The sequence below is a fragment of the Xenopus laevis genome, chromosome 1L (genome assembly GCF_017654675.1).
Source record: "Xenopus laevis strain J_2021 chromosome 1L, Xenopus_laevis_v10.1, whole genome shotgun sequence".
NCBI classification, from domain to species: domain Eukaryota; kingdom Metazoa; phylum Chordata; class Amphibia; order Anura; family Pipidae; genus Xenopus; species Xenopus laevis.
The window spans coordinates 224801903-224820719 of NC_054371.1; the positions used below are offsets into that span (position 1 = coordinate 224801903).

The 18817-nt window shown below is 38.5% G+C and overlaps 1 protein-coding gene across 2 annotated transcripts in view; it reads left to right on the top strand.

Annotated features, from left to right (window-relative positions):
• Positions 1–18248, top strand: part of pstpip2.L (proline-serine-threonine phosphatase interacting protein 2 L homeolog) — a 41453-nt gene extending 23205 nt beyond the window's left edge. Inside the window, 10 exon segments of one of the 2 annotated variants that reach the window (NM_001092114.1) lie at positions 2169–2231; positions 4042–4140; positions 4669–4714; positions 5349–5428; positions 6705–6803; positions 7754–7850; positions 10748–10829; positions 13177–13211; positions 16594–16649; positions 17731–18248. In NM_001092114.1, coding sequence (NP_001085583.1) covers positions 2169–2231; positions 4042–4140; positions 4669–4714; positions 5349–5428; positions 6705–6803; positions 7754–7850; positions 10748–10829; positions 13177–13211; positions 16594–16640 — 648 coding nt within the window. In that variant the 3' untranslated portion in view covers positions 16641–16649; positions 17731–18248. 2 annotated transcript variants of the gene reach the window in all.
• The last annotated feature ends 569 nt before the right edge of the window (positions 18249–18817 follow it).

The following is an 18817-nucleotide window of genomic DNA, read 5'->3' on the forward strand; positions in this document are numbered from 1 at the left end:
CCCAGTTTTTGGAGGTAAAATTAGGTACCTCGGCTTATACTCGGGACGGCTTATACTAGAGTATATACGGTAAGTAATAGGAATAAGTAATAGGAATTAGTAATAGGAATAAGAAACAGGAATAAGTAATAATAATTAGTAATAGGAATTAGTAAAAGGAATAAGTAATAGGAATAAGTAATAGGAATTAGTAAAAGGAATAAGTAATAGGAATAAGTAATAGGAATAAGTAATAGGAATAAGTAATAGGAATAAGTAATTGGAATAAGTAATTGGAATAAGTAATAGGAATAAGTAATAGGAATAAGTAATAGGAATTAGTAATAGGAATTAGTAAAAGGAATAAGTAATAGGAATAATTAATAGGAATTTAATAATAGGAATTAGTAATAAGAATAAGTAATAGGAATTAGTAATAGGAATTAGTAATAGGAATAAGTAATAGGAATTAGTAAAAGGAATAAGTAATAGGAATAATTAATAGGAATTTAATAATAGGAATTAGTAATAAGAATAAGTAATAGGAATTAGTAATAGGAATAAGTAATAGGAAGTTAATAGGATGGAAGTCAGAGGCAACAAGTGTTATATATAAGAAGGCAAAATAAGAAATCAAGGAACTGGTTGCTTCACTTGAAAAGACTAATCCAGAATATTTAATGCATATCACCAGTAAAAAGATGAGGTTTGGGAGGAAGATTAGAAGAAATCTGAATAATTGTAAAATTTTAATAGGGATTGCAATCTCAACTGGTAGTTATAGCCTCTTTATTGGAGCTCCCAATGGTCCCTACCAGAAGCACAGTAGGAGGGGGACAGCCAATCACAGCCCTGCAGTCACACAAGCACAGACAGGCTTCAGTTCCCTATCAGGTCCTGCTAGCTGCTGATTGGTTCCTGTCCTACAGTGCAGTGAGCTGAGTGCACAGCCAGGGAGCAGGAAGTGGAAGAGAAGGGAGGGATTATTAGGGGTTTTGCTGAAAAATTCAATAAATCAGCCTGAAACACTACTTTTTTCAGCACAATTCTTCTATCTAAATGAGTATAATGCACTGGTACATTCTTATTTTTCACACAAAATGTCTCCTTTAATATCTGTTGTAAGCAAGTGCCTCATTAAAATTTGCTTTCTAAACTAACGCCTGCAACAGATCCAATTTTTAAAATCTATTATTTAACTACAGTAAATTGTAAATGCTAGCCCCCCCCCCCCACACCTACTGCTTCCACTACTGGAGGCAATGAGACATGGGTCCTGGGGGAGGGGAAGGTATATAGACTTAGGGTGCTTCACCTTAAAATTAACTTTCAGTGTGATGCAGAGAGTGATATTCTGAGACAATTTGTAATTGGTTTTCATTTTATTTAGCTTTTTATTCAGCGCTCTCTAGTTTTCAATTTTAGACATCTGGTTGCTAGGATCCAAATTCCCCTAGCAACCATGTATTGATTTGAATAAGAGACTGGAATATGAATAGGAGAGGTCTGAATAGAAAGAGGAGTAGTAAGAAGCAGCAATAACAATACATTTGTAGCCTTACAGAGCATTTGTTTTTTTTATGGGGTCAGTGACCCCCATTTGAAAGCTGGAAAGAATCATAAAAAGAAGACAAATAATTCAAAAACTATTAAAAAAAGAAAAAATGAAGGCCAATTGAAAATGAGCTTAGAATTAGCCATTCTATAACATACTAAAGGTTAACTACAAGGTGAACCACCCGTTTAAAATAGGGGTCCTTATTATTTGAGGTTTAGCCTCTTTCCAGTTGGCTTTAAAGTTATTTGTTAAAAGTCTTGGAAAAATACAGAGAACTGGACCTGACCCTTATTAGTGTCCAGCACTGCAGTAAAGCAACATACGTTTTACATTTATGTTTCTTTGGTCGGTCAGGCCTGTGTCTAAATGTTGTGTATTAATATGAAGGTGCACCTGCTTAATGGCTCTTTATGGCACAACTCTTTGCTGAGGCTACAAACCAACTTTTAACTGCAACTCCTGCCTACCAGGATCTATAGCAACTATTTATTAGCTGGTGCTGAACTGTAACCTTCCCAACCTTCACTCCTTGCCCCATAATAATACTCTGCAAGATCCAGTATCTCTCCTCCTACAGAGTCCGCAGAGAAAACCTCAGTATCATCTTATCCACTATCATCTTTCTTTGCAGATAGAAGCTATTATGGACACCTCTCATAAACAGAAACTGATGCAGTACAAAAAGACAATGGAGGTAAGTGTTTTTTTGCTCTCTTGATAAAACATGTGTTATCCTTTATTTACTCTCACTATACTACTTAAAAATCCCTATTGTGGCATCTCTCTGTACAGACTATGAGCAAACTTAGGGGCTGTTCCTGCTGAATTGTGCTTAGTACAGGGAATACCTATGCTGCCATAGTTTTATGGGATCTCTCAGTACAGACTATGAGCAAACATAGGGACTGTTCCTGCTGAATTGTGCTTAGTACAGGGGAATACCTTTACTGACATAGTTTTATGGGATCTCTCTGTACAGACTACGAGCAAACTTAGGGGTTGTTCCTGCTGAATTGTGCTTAGTACAGGGGATACCTATGCTGCCATAGTTTTATGGGATCTCTCAGTACAGACTATGAGCAAACTTAGGGGACTGTTCCTGCTGAATTGTGCTTAGTACAGGGGAATAGCTGTGCAGGAATAGCTGGTAAATCAGAAAGGAAATTATGCATTCACATCTTCTTATTTTAATTCGATTTAGGCTTATACAGTATATAGCAGTATGTAGGTCAATGGGACAAAACCTAAGCTACACTGTGGTATGGGATCCAATATCTGGAATTCTGTTATCCAGAAAGCTCTGAATTATGGGATGGCAAATAGACTCCATTCTTATCAAATAATCCACATTTTGAAAAATGATTTCCTTTTTCTCTGTAATAATGAAACAGTAGATATAAGGTAAATGAGCTAAAACAATGCTATTTGGTCTATTTAATGTTTAAGAGATTTTTGAGCCAACTCAAGGTACGGTAATCCAAATCATGGAAAGACCCGTTATTTGAAAACCCCCAGGTCCTGAGCATTCTGGATAACAGGTCCCATACCTGTATAGGGATTTGATCTGCCATGTGTGGCAGTATTAACAATATAAAGGGGTACTAAAGGTTTAATCGTCTTATTAGCCTTTTTGTGCCATAGAATCTGCAGTGCCAGCATAAATGTACCATCTTATTATTGGGTCCTACAGTTCTCCCTTTTTTATCAATTCCGTGCCACAAGGTTACTGGTATTGTGTTGGCATGGGAGATGAAAGGACACATGGACCTGACTGGATTTACCTGCAATTTAAAGGGGAACTATCTCAAAAATGAAAATTTAATATAAGCTTCCTCATACTGAAGTAAGACATTTTCTAAATATAATCATTTAAAAATTCTGCATCATTTCTAAAATAATCAAATTTATCTTCACTATCCCTCTCTCAGCATCTGTTTCTCTTCATTCTGTCTTCATGCAGCAGTTGGGTGATATTAAATGACAGTTATTTAGATCCAATATATCTTATAGGGGGGGCTCCTTTCCTAGCAGATGTATTAGAGATCACTCAAATAACTGATTCCAGTACAAACAAAATCTAACAAAATAACTGCCTTTTGCACAAATCCTGCATGTAGAGAGACATGATGTCTGGTGATTTTAATAGAGTGAGCTCTAATACATCTTCTAGGCAAAAGGAGCCCCCCTATAAGATATATTGGATCTAACTGTTAATGAATATCTGACACCCAACTGCTGCATGAAGACAGAATGAAGAGAAACAGATGCTGAGAGAGGAATAGTGAAGATAAACTTGATTATTTCAGAAACAGTACAGAATATTTCATAGATTGTATTTAGAAAGTTTCTTATTTCAGTATGATGAAGCTTATACTACATTTTCATTTTTGCATTAGTTCCCCTTTAAATATACAGCCTGGATTATTCCACTGACATAACCACAGTAGATACGATCTCGATTTATGGGGCTGATGGTGATATTTGAATTCTGTTCCCCCTGGTAGTCGAAGAGGAATTATGAGCAGAGATGTCGGGAGAAGGATGAAGCTGAACAAGCTGTGGCCTGTTACAAAAATATGGTGAATACCAAACAGCAAGACAAGGTAATGAGTGTAGAGCTCAGCCAATGGCAACTCACCCAGATATTCTCATTCCTCCACTTACCTTCTCCTTACTACCCCTCTCATCATTGTATTCTCTCTACTACCTTATACATTCTTATTCTATATCATGTTCCTCCCCCCTTCTTTCCTCTCCTCCTCTTTAATTCTTTCACCCTTATTTGGTATTTCTTATCTTCTTTCCATGTCTCGGACATAAGGGAGACACAGGGAGCAACTGGCTGTATTAAAAAGCAGGACCAGAGTTTCAATTGGGTCTCCTGGATTCCTGGACCCTCATGATGTCACCACCACCTTCTTTGCTTATCTTCTCCTCCCCTTTTGTCTCCCATGGGTAATTTGCCATTAAGGAGGGAGGGCAAATTTGGCACAAGAGTCCTTGCACACTATAAAACATATACAGCCTATAATAGGACTAAAATTAGGACTGGGTCTGTACCATTGGAGGGGTTGGGGAATCAGGCATTCTGCTAACACCCACTAACCAAGACTTTTTTGCTGATCTTTTAGGTTTTTGCTAAACTGGCACATTCAAAGGTGACAGCCGAATCTGCAGGTGAGTCGCTTCCATTTATAAAACGCTGGTAATACTATTGGTCACTCTCACTATTGGGTTACACGTGAGGTAGTTCTGCAAATCTCTCCATGTTGCTGATCCGGTGAATCTGGTACATGATAATGAAAGTAAAAACTTTAATGCTGTGAATGGCTACAGATTCATTTATCTAATGTCCTTTTTTGGTTCCAGGTTGGGTCAAGTCACACTCATTTCCCTTGTTACACAATATATATTACATGAATATTACGTCAAGACTAATCTCCTCTTGTCTCATGATCACCATTTTTCCCTCTACTCCACTTATTGTGTCTCACAGAGACCAGCAGTTCAGTAGAACTGGTCTTTCAAGATGGTGAGGCCCAACCTCTGTCATCATCACTGATCCAGCCAATCACAATGAGTTCTGCAGCGTGTTGGCGCTTTATTAGTTATCCCATTTAAGTTCAAATTTTGGGGGGTAGTTAGGTGGAGCTGGAAAGATGCTAAAAAGTTGACTGATGTTTGCTCCTGCCTCTTTCTGTGCAGACATAGGGGTGGCCATTGCTGTGCCCATTTTTGTTCTTTGTAGTTAATGCTTTCCATTGGCTGTCTCATTCATTAATTATTAGTTTGTGTTTATTCTGATTTGCAGATAAGTCTTACCAACAAAATATCTTCTTACTTGACAAAATAAGGGAAGACTGGCAAAAGGATCATGTCAGCTCCTGCGAGGTAATGTCATTTATTTGGCTTCAATGCCCCTCTCTCTCTATACGGCAACCCCTTGCTCCATTTCACTAACAACTCCACTCAAATAACTGCATTGAAACGTGTTGTTCTGCCCCATGTGAACCCCATGATCTCAACACAAGTGTGTGTACAAATCAGTTTTATGCTTTGGGTATCACTACAAAATACAAAAGTAAAAAGTATTTTACGCGATTTCCCTCCCTGCCCCTAATTTGCATATGCAGATTAGGATTCGGATTCGGTTTGGCCAGGTAGAAGAATTCGGCCGAATCCTGCTAAAAAAGGCCGAACTGAAGGCCGATCCTGGATTTGGTGCATCCCTAGAAAAAATACACTCAGTTCACCCCAGTCTGTGGATGCATGTATATTATACATATTTTATATACAATAAAAGCAAAAAGTATGAGTTTTTTCAAAGACAATAAACCAAAAAAATGGTTAAAAGTTCAAATCTATTTATTAGATACAGGTGAAGGCCTAACACGTTTCGTGCCTACTGGAGCCTATGAGTAAGTAGGCATGAAACGTGTTAGGTCTTCATCTGCATTGTCCTAATAAATGGATTAAAACTTTGAACCACTTTTTTGGTTTATTGTTTTTGAAAAAAAACTCTTAATTTATGCTATTGTATTGTATACATGAATCCACAGGGATGCACCGAATCCAGGATCGGCCTTCGGTTCAGAATCCAGGATCGGCCTTCGGTTCAGCATATGCAAATTAGGGGCGGGGAGGGAAATCACGTGACTTTTTGTCACAAAACAAGGAAGTAAAAATTGATTTTCCCTTCCCACCCCTAATTTGCATATGCAAATTAGGATTGAGTTCGGTATTCGGCCGAATCTTTCGTGAAGGATTCGGGGGTTCGGCCATATCCAAAATGAATCCCTAATTTTTTAATTTCTTTACTATAGCCATTTTTGACTTTATTATTATTTTTGGGGTAGTGCCATAAATTGGCTTTTTGCCCCTTTTCCTTCATTTGTGAAATCAGTACAAAATCCAATGCTGTAAGTGGGCAATCCTATTGGGCAGGGAGCTGTGGCTAACGGATGAGAGCGCAACCACAGCTCCCTGCCCAATAGGATTGCTGAGATTGAAAGCTGATCCACGCTGTTTCAGGTTTGTTATGCAATCACCGGCTGAGCAGTTGGGTTCCACGGTACATGTTTGGATGCTTTTATTAACTAATGTTATAGCTGGTGCATTTTATTGCTCCACCATCAAAGTTGTGACTGTCAATTCCCCGTATTTGCAGTTTTTGGAGAATCAGGAATGGGAGCGAGTAAATTTCTTCCGGAACGCGGTGTGGACGCATGCCAATCAGCTGTCCCAGCAATGTGTAACCATCGATGTGGTAAGATTTACATCAGATGTGCTTTGGCTTGACTGGATGATTGGGATACAAGGTGGAAAACGGGTGTCATCCCCAAACATTGTTGTGCCGTTATCTTGTGTCGGAATTAATGAAATATTTGTTTTTGTTGGTTAAAACTAAAAAAAGATGCTCAGTTTGTCTTGGTAAAGGGATGGTTCCATTCCTGCCTACTGACCATCAGCCAATGGGAAATGAGCGGCTTGTCCAGAGTAGATGCAATTTGCAGTGGCACAATTATGCCACTGCCATGTGCTGAAATGCTGATGTAAAGTCTCTGCTCAAATTCTTTCCCCCCGCCTACAATTGTAACGTTGTACTGGTATGGGATCTGTTATCCGGAAACTCGTTATCCAGAAAGCTCCAAATTACGGAAAAGCCATCTCCCATAGACTCCATTATAATCAAATAATTCTTTATAAAAATGATTTCCTTTTTCTGTGTAATAATAAAACAGTCGCTTGTACTTGATCCCAACTAAGATATAATTAATCCTTATTGGAGGCAAACCCAGCCTATTGGGTTTATTTCATTTTTACATAAGTTTCTAGTAGACTTAAGGTATGAAGATCCAAATTAAGGAAATATCTGTTATCCGGAAAACCCCAGGTCCCGAGCATTCTGGATAACAGATCCTATACCTGTATAGCTAATTTCACCATAATGCAATGACATGCATGGGGTATATGACAAAGCTAATAAGATGCAAATGTGGAATTCAATGGTAGTTTGCCATGGAGAAATTACATTTTGCTGGGAATATGCTTTAGTGGTGGATTTTCACCAATGCGAATTCAATTTACAAAAATTTTTTAGTTGTACTCACTTTGTAGTAACTGTCAAATTTAAATTTTATGGGAAAAAATACATTCACCCTTTACTAAATAAGTGTAAGCCCGTGTAACTGTCGGGCACTTTCTTCTGTTCCTCAGATGTGTGAAGTGGTCCGGAAAGCTTTAGAAGGATGTAACATAGAGAAGGACGTTGAATATTTCATAGAAGGTCACAAGACGGGAAACGTCCCACCAGGTACTTTCAAACCAATATAAAGATCCTACAGTCAGCTACCTTAGTACAGAGTAAAGATTAAAGGAACAGTTTAGTGTAAAAATAAAAACTGGGTAAATAGATAGGCAGTGCAAAATAAAAAATGTATCTAATATAGTTAGTTAGGCAAAAATGTAATGTATAAAGGCTGGAGTGACTGGATATATAACATAATAGCCAGAATACTACTTCCTGCTTTTCAGCTCTCTTGCTTTCCACTGATTGGTTACCAGGCAGTAACCAATCAGAGACTTGAGGGGGAGCCACATGGGTCATATCTGTTGATTTTGAATCTGAGCTGAATGCTGAGGATCAATTACAAACTCACTGAACAGTTATGTCCCATGTGGCCCCCCTTATAGTCACTGACTAACTCAGAGTTAGAGAGCTGAAAAGCAGGAAGTAGTGTTCTGGCTATTATGTTACACATCCACTCACTCCAGCCTTTATACATTTTATTTTTGCCTAACTAACTATATCAGGAACATTTTTTATTTTGCACAGCCTATTTATTTACCCAGTTTTTATTTTTATACTGAACTGTTCCTTTAAAGCATATGTGGTAGAAACAGAATACAATATGCAGTGAGTGCAGCATTTCTTTCTCTGCTCCTGATGTCCTTCTACTCTTCCTTTTTCCTCATCGCTCACCTTTAGTGAATTCCCCTATCCCTATTTACTTTATGTGCTCTCATACTGTAAACCTCTCGTCTTCCTTTAATATCCTCTCACATTTTACTTTGCCTTATACGGTACTTGCTCTATACTTACCCTTCTGACACTTGTTTCACTTCTCCCTGCCCCATACCAATTTCCTTGTATTTATTTCCCCATATGGTTCCCTTCCCTCTGTTCTTTCTCTAATATTTTTCTCCTGTTATCTGCTTCTCCTCCCTGGTCTCGGCTGCTCGTACATCTGCTGCCCCTTCTTTTATCTTCCACCATAACCTTTTCATTGTTCAGCTTTATTCCCACTAATTCTGCTTCCCAGTGATTCTTTCCACCACTTCCCATTAAGCTCAAACACTTGCTTTTGCTTTCCCTGTTCTCTTTTGTTCAGCGGTTCTCTTGCTGTAGGTTTTGACTGGGCCTCTTCAAGTCCACCAGAGAACCCACCAACCAGACCCAACTGTGAAACAATTACATGTAGATATTGCTAAATGTTATAGCTGTTAGATTGACCCATGATGGAAATAACTAAAGGTTGGAGCCCATTCAGGCCTGAGTCCACTAGAAGATCCTCTGTTATTCTGGCATTGCAGTCTGATCATGCTTCTCAACAAAACCAAGAATGTGAGTTCCAAAAAGTTGACTTAAATGGGAGTTACATCTCCAAGATGAATACTAAGTTGGAATTCTGAGTGCTGAACAAGTGTTAACTATTACTTTTCTGTTGGGATTGGGCCACTCGTTGCAGATTGTCCTCTCCAGTTCTGAGTTGGTACAATGATCTTTCTAGGGCAAAGGGAAAGTCATGTATCCAACTTGGACTTTAAATCCATCTATAAAGTCATTGGCAGGTCCAACAAATGCTCAGGATTTTATCTCAGTGGAAGGGAAACATGCCCGGCCGCCACTCATGCTGAGAAATCAGCTTTTCACTAGACTTGTTTTCTGATCTCATATTTATTCTGTATATCAGCCTGACACTTATAATGGGATTCTGCTGCTGGGGGCACAATAGGGTTGCCACCTTTTCTGGAGAAAAATACTGGCCTTCCTATATATTTATCTTTATTCCCTATTAATAACATTGGGATCACTGACCTTCCTATATATTTATCTTTTTCCCCTATTAATAACATTGGGATCACTGACCTTCCTATATATTTATCTTTATTCCCTATTAATAACATTGGGATCACTGACCTTCCTATATATTTATCTTTATTCCCTATTAATTACATTGGGACCACTGACCTTCCTATATATTTATCTTTATTCCCTATTAATAACATTGGGATCACTGACCTTCCTATATATTTATCTTTATTCCCTATTAATTACATTGGGACCACTGACCTTCCTATATATTTATCTTTATTCCCTATTAATAACATTGGGATCACTGACCTTCCTATATATTTATCTTTATTCCCTATTAATAACATTGGGATCACTGACCTTCCTATATATTTATCTTTATTCCCTATTAATAACATTGGGATCACTGGCCTTCCTATATATTTATCTTTATTCCCTATTAATAACATTGGGATCACTGGCCTTCCTATATATTTATCTTTATTCCCTATTAATAACATTGGGATCACTGACCTTCCTATATATTTATCTTTATTCCCTATTAATAACATTGGGATCACTGGCCTTCCTATATATTTATCTTTATTCCCTATTAATAACATTGGGATCACTGACCTTCCTATATATTTATCTTTATTCCCTATTAATAACATTGTGATCATATCACTGACCTTCCTATATATTTATCTTTATTCCCTATTAATAACATTGGGATCACTGGCCTTCCTATATATTTATCTTTATTCCCTATTAATAACATTGGGATCACTGACCTTCCTATATATTTATCTTTATTCCCTATTAATAACATTGAGATCACTGACCTTCCTATATATTTATCTTTATTCCCTATTAATAACATTGTGATCATATCACTGACCTTCCTATATATTTATCTTTATTCCCTATTAATAACATTGGGATCACTGACCTTCCTATATATTTATCTTTATTCCCTATTAATAACATTGGGATCATATCACTGACCTTCCTATATATATTTATCTTTATTCCCTATTAATAACATTGGGAACAACCATCATTTTTACCGGCCAGGCCAGGTGGCAACCCTAGGGCAGAATAAGGTTGTAATAATCTCATTACTCTCTTTGCAGCCCCCATTCCTTATGAAAATTACTATAACTGCCAAAAGCGCTCTCCAGCCCCTGCCTGGAACCCTGGGATGCCAGAAATAAGGTATTGATATCAGAAATAAGGTATTGATGCAGGGTTGCTGGTCTCAACTTTCTCACATACTCTCCTACATTAATGGATGAGAAGGGGTTAAAGGACCTGTAACATTTCTTTTTTTTTTTTTTTTTTAAAAATTAGTTTGTACTTAACGAAAAAAAACCCACTAAGACACATTTAACTCCTCTTCAGAAATGGAAAGGGTGACAATCCATTGTGCGGTGCTCAATTTCTCCTCCCTGGCTTTCTCTTATAGAAGGCAGGGAGGAGAAATCGAGCACCGCACAATGGATTGTCTCCCTGTCGCCGAGTGCAAGCGGAGAATCGGTAAGTTGTTTCTCAATAGCGACTTTGCAAATTTAAAGTTAAATGTGTCTTTTTTTTATGTAGAAACAATTTTTTTTATGTTACTGGTCCTTTAAGGGCAAAGTTTATGGAATGGGGGGTGGAGCCATCCTGGTTTTATTGAGGGAAGGGTTGAACTTAATGGGCGTATGCAGGGCCGCCATCAGCGGGCCACAGGGGGTACATTTGTACCAGGCCCAGGCCTAAAGGGGGGCCTGGATGTGCTGTGTTTTTCGAATTAGCCAGGCCCCTTTGACAGTGCTGAACCGATGAGTCCCAAAGAGCCAAAGTCCCGATGAGGCAAAGTCCTGAAGACCCGAAGCCACAAACAGAGCTGAAGCCGCGAGAAGATCCAAATTGAATTCCTGAAGCCGCGGAAATGTATTTTTCTTTTTTAATTTATAGGGGGTGTTCTAGCCACCAATGTTTTTTTGAAAACTTTTATACGGGGCCCTGATCACCAATTGTTTTTTTAACTTGTATGGGGGCCCTGACCACCAATGTTTTTTTAAAGGGATTCTGTCATGATTTTTATGATGTCGTTTTTATTTCTAAATTACACTGCAAATAATTCACTCTACAATATAAAATCTCATTCCTGAACCAGCAAGTGTATTTAGTTGTAATATTGGTGTGTAGGTGCATCTCAGGTCATTTTGCCTGGTCATGTGCTTTCAGAAAGAGCCAGCACTTTAGGATGGAACTGCTTTCTGGCAGCCTGTTGTTTCTCCTACTCAATGTAACTGAATGTGTCTCAGTGGCACCTGGATTTTACTATTGAGTGCTGTTCTTAGATCTACCAGGCAGCTGTTATCTTGTGTTAGGGAGCTGTTATCTGGTTACCTTCCCATTGTTCTGTTGTTTGGCTGCTGGGGGGGGGGGGTATCACTCCAACTTGCATTACAGCAGTAAAGAGTGACTGAAGTTTATCAGAGCACAAGTCACATGACTCGGGGCAGCTGGGAAACTGACAATATGTCTAGCCCCATGTCAGATTTCAAAATTAAATATAAAAAAATCTGTTTGCAGCACTATTAACTGATGTGTTTTGGGAAAAAAAATTCCCATGACAGTATCCCATTAAAAACTTTTATGTAGGACCCTGGCCGACAAATGTTTTTTTTTAAACTTATGATGGGGTTCTGAACACCAATGGTTTTTTATAACTTGTGTGTGGGTTTACCATTTTTAGAGCTGTCTTTGTGTCTTTTTTACTGTGGTGTGGGGAGGGCGGGATCTGGGGTAGGGTTTGGGGGCTGGGATAGGGTGGGCAGGGACCAGGGGGCCCATAAAAAATGAGGACCTGTGATTTCTGATGGTGGCCCTGGGTGTATGTCAATTTACAACCTCAGCTACTAACATGGGGTTATGCTTGCTACAATATGACATACTCAGATACAATGATGTCATATAAGTGTCATTATAAGTGCGTGGAGCGTGTAAATCTGGATACATCGATCACATATTGCTGAATATTAATGGGGTTGTTCACCTTTAAATTAACTGTTAGTATGATGTAGACAATGATATTCTGAGACAATTTGCAATTGGTTTTCATTTTTTATTATTTGTTTTTTTGAGTTATTTATTTTTTTTACTTTTTATTCAGCAGCTCTCCAGTTTGTGAATTCAGCCATCTGGTTGCTAGGGTCCAAATGACCCTAGCAACCATGTATTGATTTACACAAGACGCTGGAATATGAATAGGAGAGGCCTGAATAGAAAGATGAGTAATAAAAAGTAACAATAACAATACATTTGTAGCCTTACAGAGCATTTGTTTTTTAGATGGGGTCAGTGACCCCCATTTAAAAACTAGAAAGATTCAGAAGAAGAAGGCACATAGTTCAAAAACTATCAAAAAAAATGAAGGAAATTGAAAAGGTGCTTAGAATTAGCAATTCTATAACATACTAAAACATAAAGGTGATCCACCCTGTAAGCCTCTTGTATATCGGTATATAAATGAATAATAATAATGAGTGTTTGTGATATTTTTGTTTTGCAGGAGAGGGCAGCTTCCCACCCCCGTGCCTGTTACAGGTGATCCCAAACACATTTACATCTGCAGATTTGTCACTCAAAACAGAGATAACATTCCGTATTCAGGGATCCTCTCTTTACAATTAAAGTGTCTTCTCTGCGGCTTTAGTTTCTCAGAGTGTTAAACAAAACCTGTTTGTGAGTCACAATCACACGGGAGCGGCTCATTCTGCCTCTTGTTTTCCCACCGGCCGATAATTAGGTTAATGTTTTAAAGGGACAGCAATGTTTGAAAATGACAAGATTTATAAATATGCGGAAAATTAGCCGCACCCTCATAGTGCACTGCTTAAATAGGTGGTTCACCTTTAAGGTAACTTTTATTATAGGGATGCACCTAATCCAGGACTCGGTTCAGGATTTGGCCTTTTTCAGCAAGATTCCGATTCGACCGGAATTCTGACTGGCCAAACCAAATCCGAAACCTAATTTGCATATGCAAATCGCGTGACTTTTTGTCACAAAACAAGGAAGTAAAAGTTTGCCCTTCCCACCCCTAATTTGCATATGCAAATTAGGATTTGGTTCGGTATTCGGCAGAATCTTTCGCGAAGATTTCCAAAATAGTGGATTCGGTGCATCCCTATTCTATTATTTTACAGAACGGCCAATTCTAAACAACTTTTCAATCGGTTTTCGTTATTTTTTATAGTTTTATAGTTATTTGCCTTTTTCTTCTGACACTTTCCTGGCTTTCAAATGGGGGTCACTGACCCCATCTAAAAAACAAATGCTCTGTAAGGCTACAAATGTATTGTTATTGCTACTTTTTATTCCTCCTCTTTCTATTCAGGCCTCTCCTATTCACATTCCAGTCTCTTATTCAAATCAATGCTAGGTTGCTAGGGTAATGTTGACCCTAGCAACAATATGGCTGAAATTACAAACTGGAGAGCTGCTGAATAAAAAGCTTAATAACTCAAAAACCACGAATAATAAAAAATTACAACCAATTGCAAATTGTCTCAGAATATCACTCTCTACATCATACTAAAAGTTATCTTATAGGTGAACGACCCCTTTAAGGGTAATAATATGGCAGCTCACAAGTATAAATATAATTATAAAGGAAAGTTCTAACCTATAAAGAAAGTGTATAAGAGGGTTTGATTACGTTTTAAAAGACAAGGAAAGATAAAATCATCAGGGGAAGCAAATATTTTTTATTTCCCTTCCCATGAGCAGAAAATGTAACCTTTTACCCCAGGTTGGTGCAGCATTTCTATACAAAACAACCCAGCCCATGGTTCTTGCATGGGTATGGGTGGGCTGCATATATAATATAACAATTCTTGGAAATATGAGTGTACTCAGCATGGTCCTACCCCATACCTTCCAACTGTCCCTTTTTTCGCTGAACAGTCCCGGTTTTTTTTACAGCTGAACCAGCAGTCCCGGATTGTTAGAGAAATGTCCCAACTTTCTCTTTGATCTCCTGCAGTGAACAGCCAGAAAAAGATACAAAGTTTCTAACTCAATTGGCTTTTGGCAGAAAGCCCAGAATACGTGGCAGGTGCACTTAGATACTTTTGTAACAATTTAACATAAGCCAGGAAACAATTGTAACAATTTAACATAAGCAGATCTCTTGGGAAACTGTGACTTGCAGCTTAAAAGGGCAATTCATTTCCATTAGCTAAACTGTAATAACACATAAAATCCATAGAAATGTTTTCAAACTTTCATAATGTGCCAAATTTTGTAAAATAAACATGGTAATTAGGGGGCGTGGCCACAATAATGGTGGCGGTGGGACCTGTTACTAAAAAGTGAAAAAAGGGCTACTAAATTTCATGCCTGACTAGGCCACCGATCTGGTTAGCCACACCCATTAATTCAAACTCACGATCCAGTGAAACCCTGCCCACTCTCCCTGCAAGCCCAACCTCCTTTACAACCCATTAAAGGGGTTGTTCACCTTTAAATTAACTTTTAGTATGATGTAGAGAGTGATGTTCTGAGACAATTTGCAATTGGTTTTCAATTTTTATTATTCGTAGTTTTTGAGTTATTTAAATAAATAAATTCCCCTAGCAACCATGCACTGATTTGAATAAGAGACTGGGATATGAATAGGAGAGGCCTGAATAGAAAGATGAGTAATAAAAAAATAGCAATAACAATACATTTGTAGCCTTACAGAGCATTTGTTTTTTTCTATGGGGTCAGTGACCCCCATTTAAAAACTGGAAACAGTCAGAGGAAGAAGGCAAATAATTCAAAAACTATAACAAAGAAAAAATGAAGGCCAATTGAAAAGTTGCTTAGAATTAACCATTCTATAACATACTATGGGGCACATTTACTATTGGTCGAATATCGAGGGTTAATTTAACCCTCGATATTCGACGATCAAAGTAAAATCCTTCAACTTCGAATATAGAAGTCGAAGGATATTCTAGCAATTACTTTGATCGAACGATCGAAGGAAAAATCGTTCGATTTTTTGTCTACTTCGACCATCGAATTGGCGACTACGACAAAATCATTCGACCATTCGATAGTCGAAGTACTGTCTCTTTAAAAAAAACTTCGACCACCTACTTCGCCACTTAAAACCTACCGAGCACCAATGTTAGCCTATGGGGACCTTCCCATAAGCTTTCTAGGCAATTTCTGATCAAAGGAAAATTGTTCGATCGATGGATTAAATCCTTCGAAACGATTTGAAGGATTTTAATCCATCGATCGAACAATTTTCCTTTGATCAGAAATTGCCTAGAAAGCTTATGGGAAGGTCCCCATAGGCTAACATTGGTGCTCGGTAGGTTTTAAGTGGCGAAGTAGGTGGTCGAAGTTTTTTTTAAAGAGACAGTACTTTGACTATCAAATGGTCGAATGATTTAGTCATAGTCGCCAATTCGATGGTCGAAGTAGACAAAAAAATACTTCGAAATTTGAAGTATTTTTCATTCTAATCCTTCACTCGAGCTTAGTAAATGTGCCCCTACAAGTTCAATTAAAGGTGAGCCTCCCCTTTAACTAGACATTTGCATATTTAGGTCCGCCTTCTGATGCAGGGGTCCCTGACTGGTTCCCCTCCCCCTTGACGGAGACCCTGTACCCCAAGCTTATTCCACTAAGACCTGGGAGCTAAAGAAAAATGGCTCCCCAACAAGTTCCCCTTGATTGGTTTGTTTATAGAAGAGGCAAAAGGTTACTGAAAATGGTTTTAAATCTAATTTTATATTTCCTTGTCCAGGAAAGTTTCATCTTTTTGCATTTTAAAGATTCCCTGCTGCATCCTCCCCTTTTTTCAGCACTAGAACTGAGACCAATTGCTGTTATGCCGTTGTCAATGTTTGGGAATATCAGTTTTAGGAACTTTACTTTGATCATTTTGGGCAATTCTAGTCTCATTTTGCTCTTGTATTATTTGCAGATGATCCTGCTTATGCTTCTGTGGGGGACTACAATGTGTACCAGTAGCCATCAAATGTAAGTGTCCAGCAGCTCTACTAAAGGCCAACTAATCCTCCTCCTATAAGCTTCTAACTGCCACCTGCTGGCACTTGCTCTTGTACTTTCTCTTGCACTGGATCTCCCCCAGCAATGGAACATTCTCCCTTCCCATAGCTGACAATTCCCCACTCTAGATATTTGCTAAAATTCAGATTTCAAATCTAGAAGTTGCCTACACGACAGGTAAATAAAGCCGGCTCCACTGCAAACTGACGAATCAGAGGACTTCATACTTTTTGTGCTTTGTAACCCCGCCCCCATGTGAGTCCACCAAAATAAGGGTCACCCTGCAATTGTTCCAGGGTTTATAAAATCCCACAGATAAGCACTTTGCCCCAAATCTCATAATCTTTGAGCCCGGGCCTCCCTTTGCTTTGCCAGCCATGCAATTTGGGGGGCCAGTATGAAAAAGCAATATGGTGGCTACACAGCAGTCCAGAAGGGGACTTATAGCTTTTAAGGGTTAAATTAACTTTTAGTATGTTATAAAATGGCCAATTCTAAGCAACTTTTCAATTGGTCTTCATTTTTTTTATAGTTTAAAATGATTTGCCTTTTTTTTGTCTTTAAATGGGGGGTCACTGACCCCATCTAAGAAACAAATGCTCTGTAAGGCAACACATTTATTGTTATTGCTACTTTTTATTATTCATCTTTCTATTCAGGCCTCTCCTATTCATATTCCAGTCTCTTATTCAAATCAATGTATGTTGCTAAAGTAATTTGGACCCTAGCAACCAGAATACTGAATTGCTGCTGAATAAAAAGCTAAATAAGTCAAGAACCACAAGTAATAAAAAATGAAAACCAAATGCAAATTGTCTCAGAATATCACTCTCTCCATCATACAAAAATGTATTTAAAGGTAAACAACCCCATCTCAGAATATCACTCATATCACTCTCTACATCATACTAACAGTTAATTTAAAGGTGAACAACCCCTTTAAGGCTTTAGGTTCCATATCCCTTGTTTCACTTGGTTTCTTTCCCTGTTAATGTTGCTGCTGATCTTATATATACTGTATATATATAATATAGACTTTTCATTTGCACAGAATAAATTGTACAGAATAAGGGCGGAAGAAGTGTTTGTTTTGCCCTAGTTGGACATCATGGAAGTTCTTCTGGAGTGCAAAGAAATTTGAATCAAATTTGCCCCCAAGCGACAGTTGCAGATCCAGTCCAAAGACTGCACCCTCGGAACCTTTGCCCCTCATCTGATACGTTTCTGGTAGGAAGGAAAGACGGGAACACTTCCAGCATTCCGTGACTTTAATGTTTCCTTCCCTGAAGGAAGAACATGGTGTAAATGTAAATGGCAGCGCTGCCATGAACTCTTTGTGTTTCAGACAATGGCACTCGGTGTAAATGACATTTAGCAGCCTCGCTGGCAGGTGTCTGTTTGTGAGTCTTAAAAATTCAGAATTTCAGCATTTGGCACGAAACGTCAAGAGTGGAATGAACCCAAGGAAACGGTTTCACCCGTCAGACCCAGAGATAACACTTAAGGATTGAACTGTTTTAACTTGTCGTCTACTGATATTTGCTTAATAAGATTTATTCTAATATTTCATTGTTTTGCCTTCCTTATACCACTTATTTCCCAGGGTGCACTGCACTCAGCCTGTTGCCCCAATAAAGCGTTGCCCTAGAGCAGACGTTGTAGGACTTGTAGCAGTTCAATGTCTCTCGGGGGTGTAAAACTTAGGGGTCTGTTCCTGCTGAATTGTGCTTAGTACAGGGAATACCTATGCTGCCATAGTTTTATGGGATCTCTCTGTACAGACTATGAGCAAACTTAGGGACTGTTCCTGCTGAATTGTGCTTAGTACAGGGGAATACCTATGCTGCCATAGTTTTATGGGATCTCTCTGTACAGACTATGAACAAATTTAGGGGACTGTTCCTGCTGAATTGTTTAGTACAGGGGAATACCTATGCTGCCATACTTTTATGGGATCTCTCTGTACAGACTATGAGCAAACTTAGGGGACTGTTCCTGCTGAATTGTGCTTAGTACAGGGAATACCTATGCTGCCATAGTTTTATGGGATCTCTCTGTACAGACTATGAGCAAACTTAGGGACTGTTCCTGCTGAATTGTGCTTAGTACAGGGGAATACCTATGCTGCCATAGTTTTA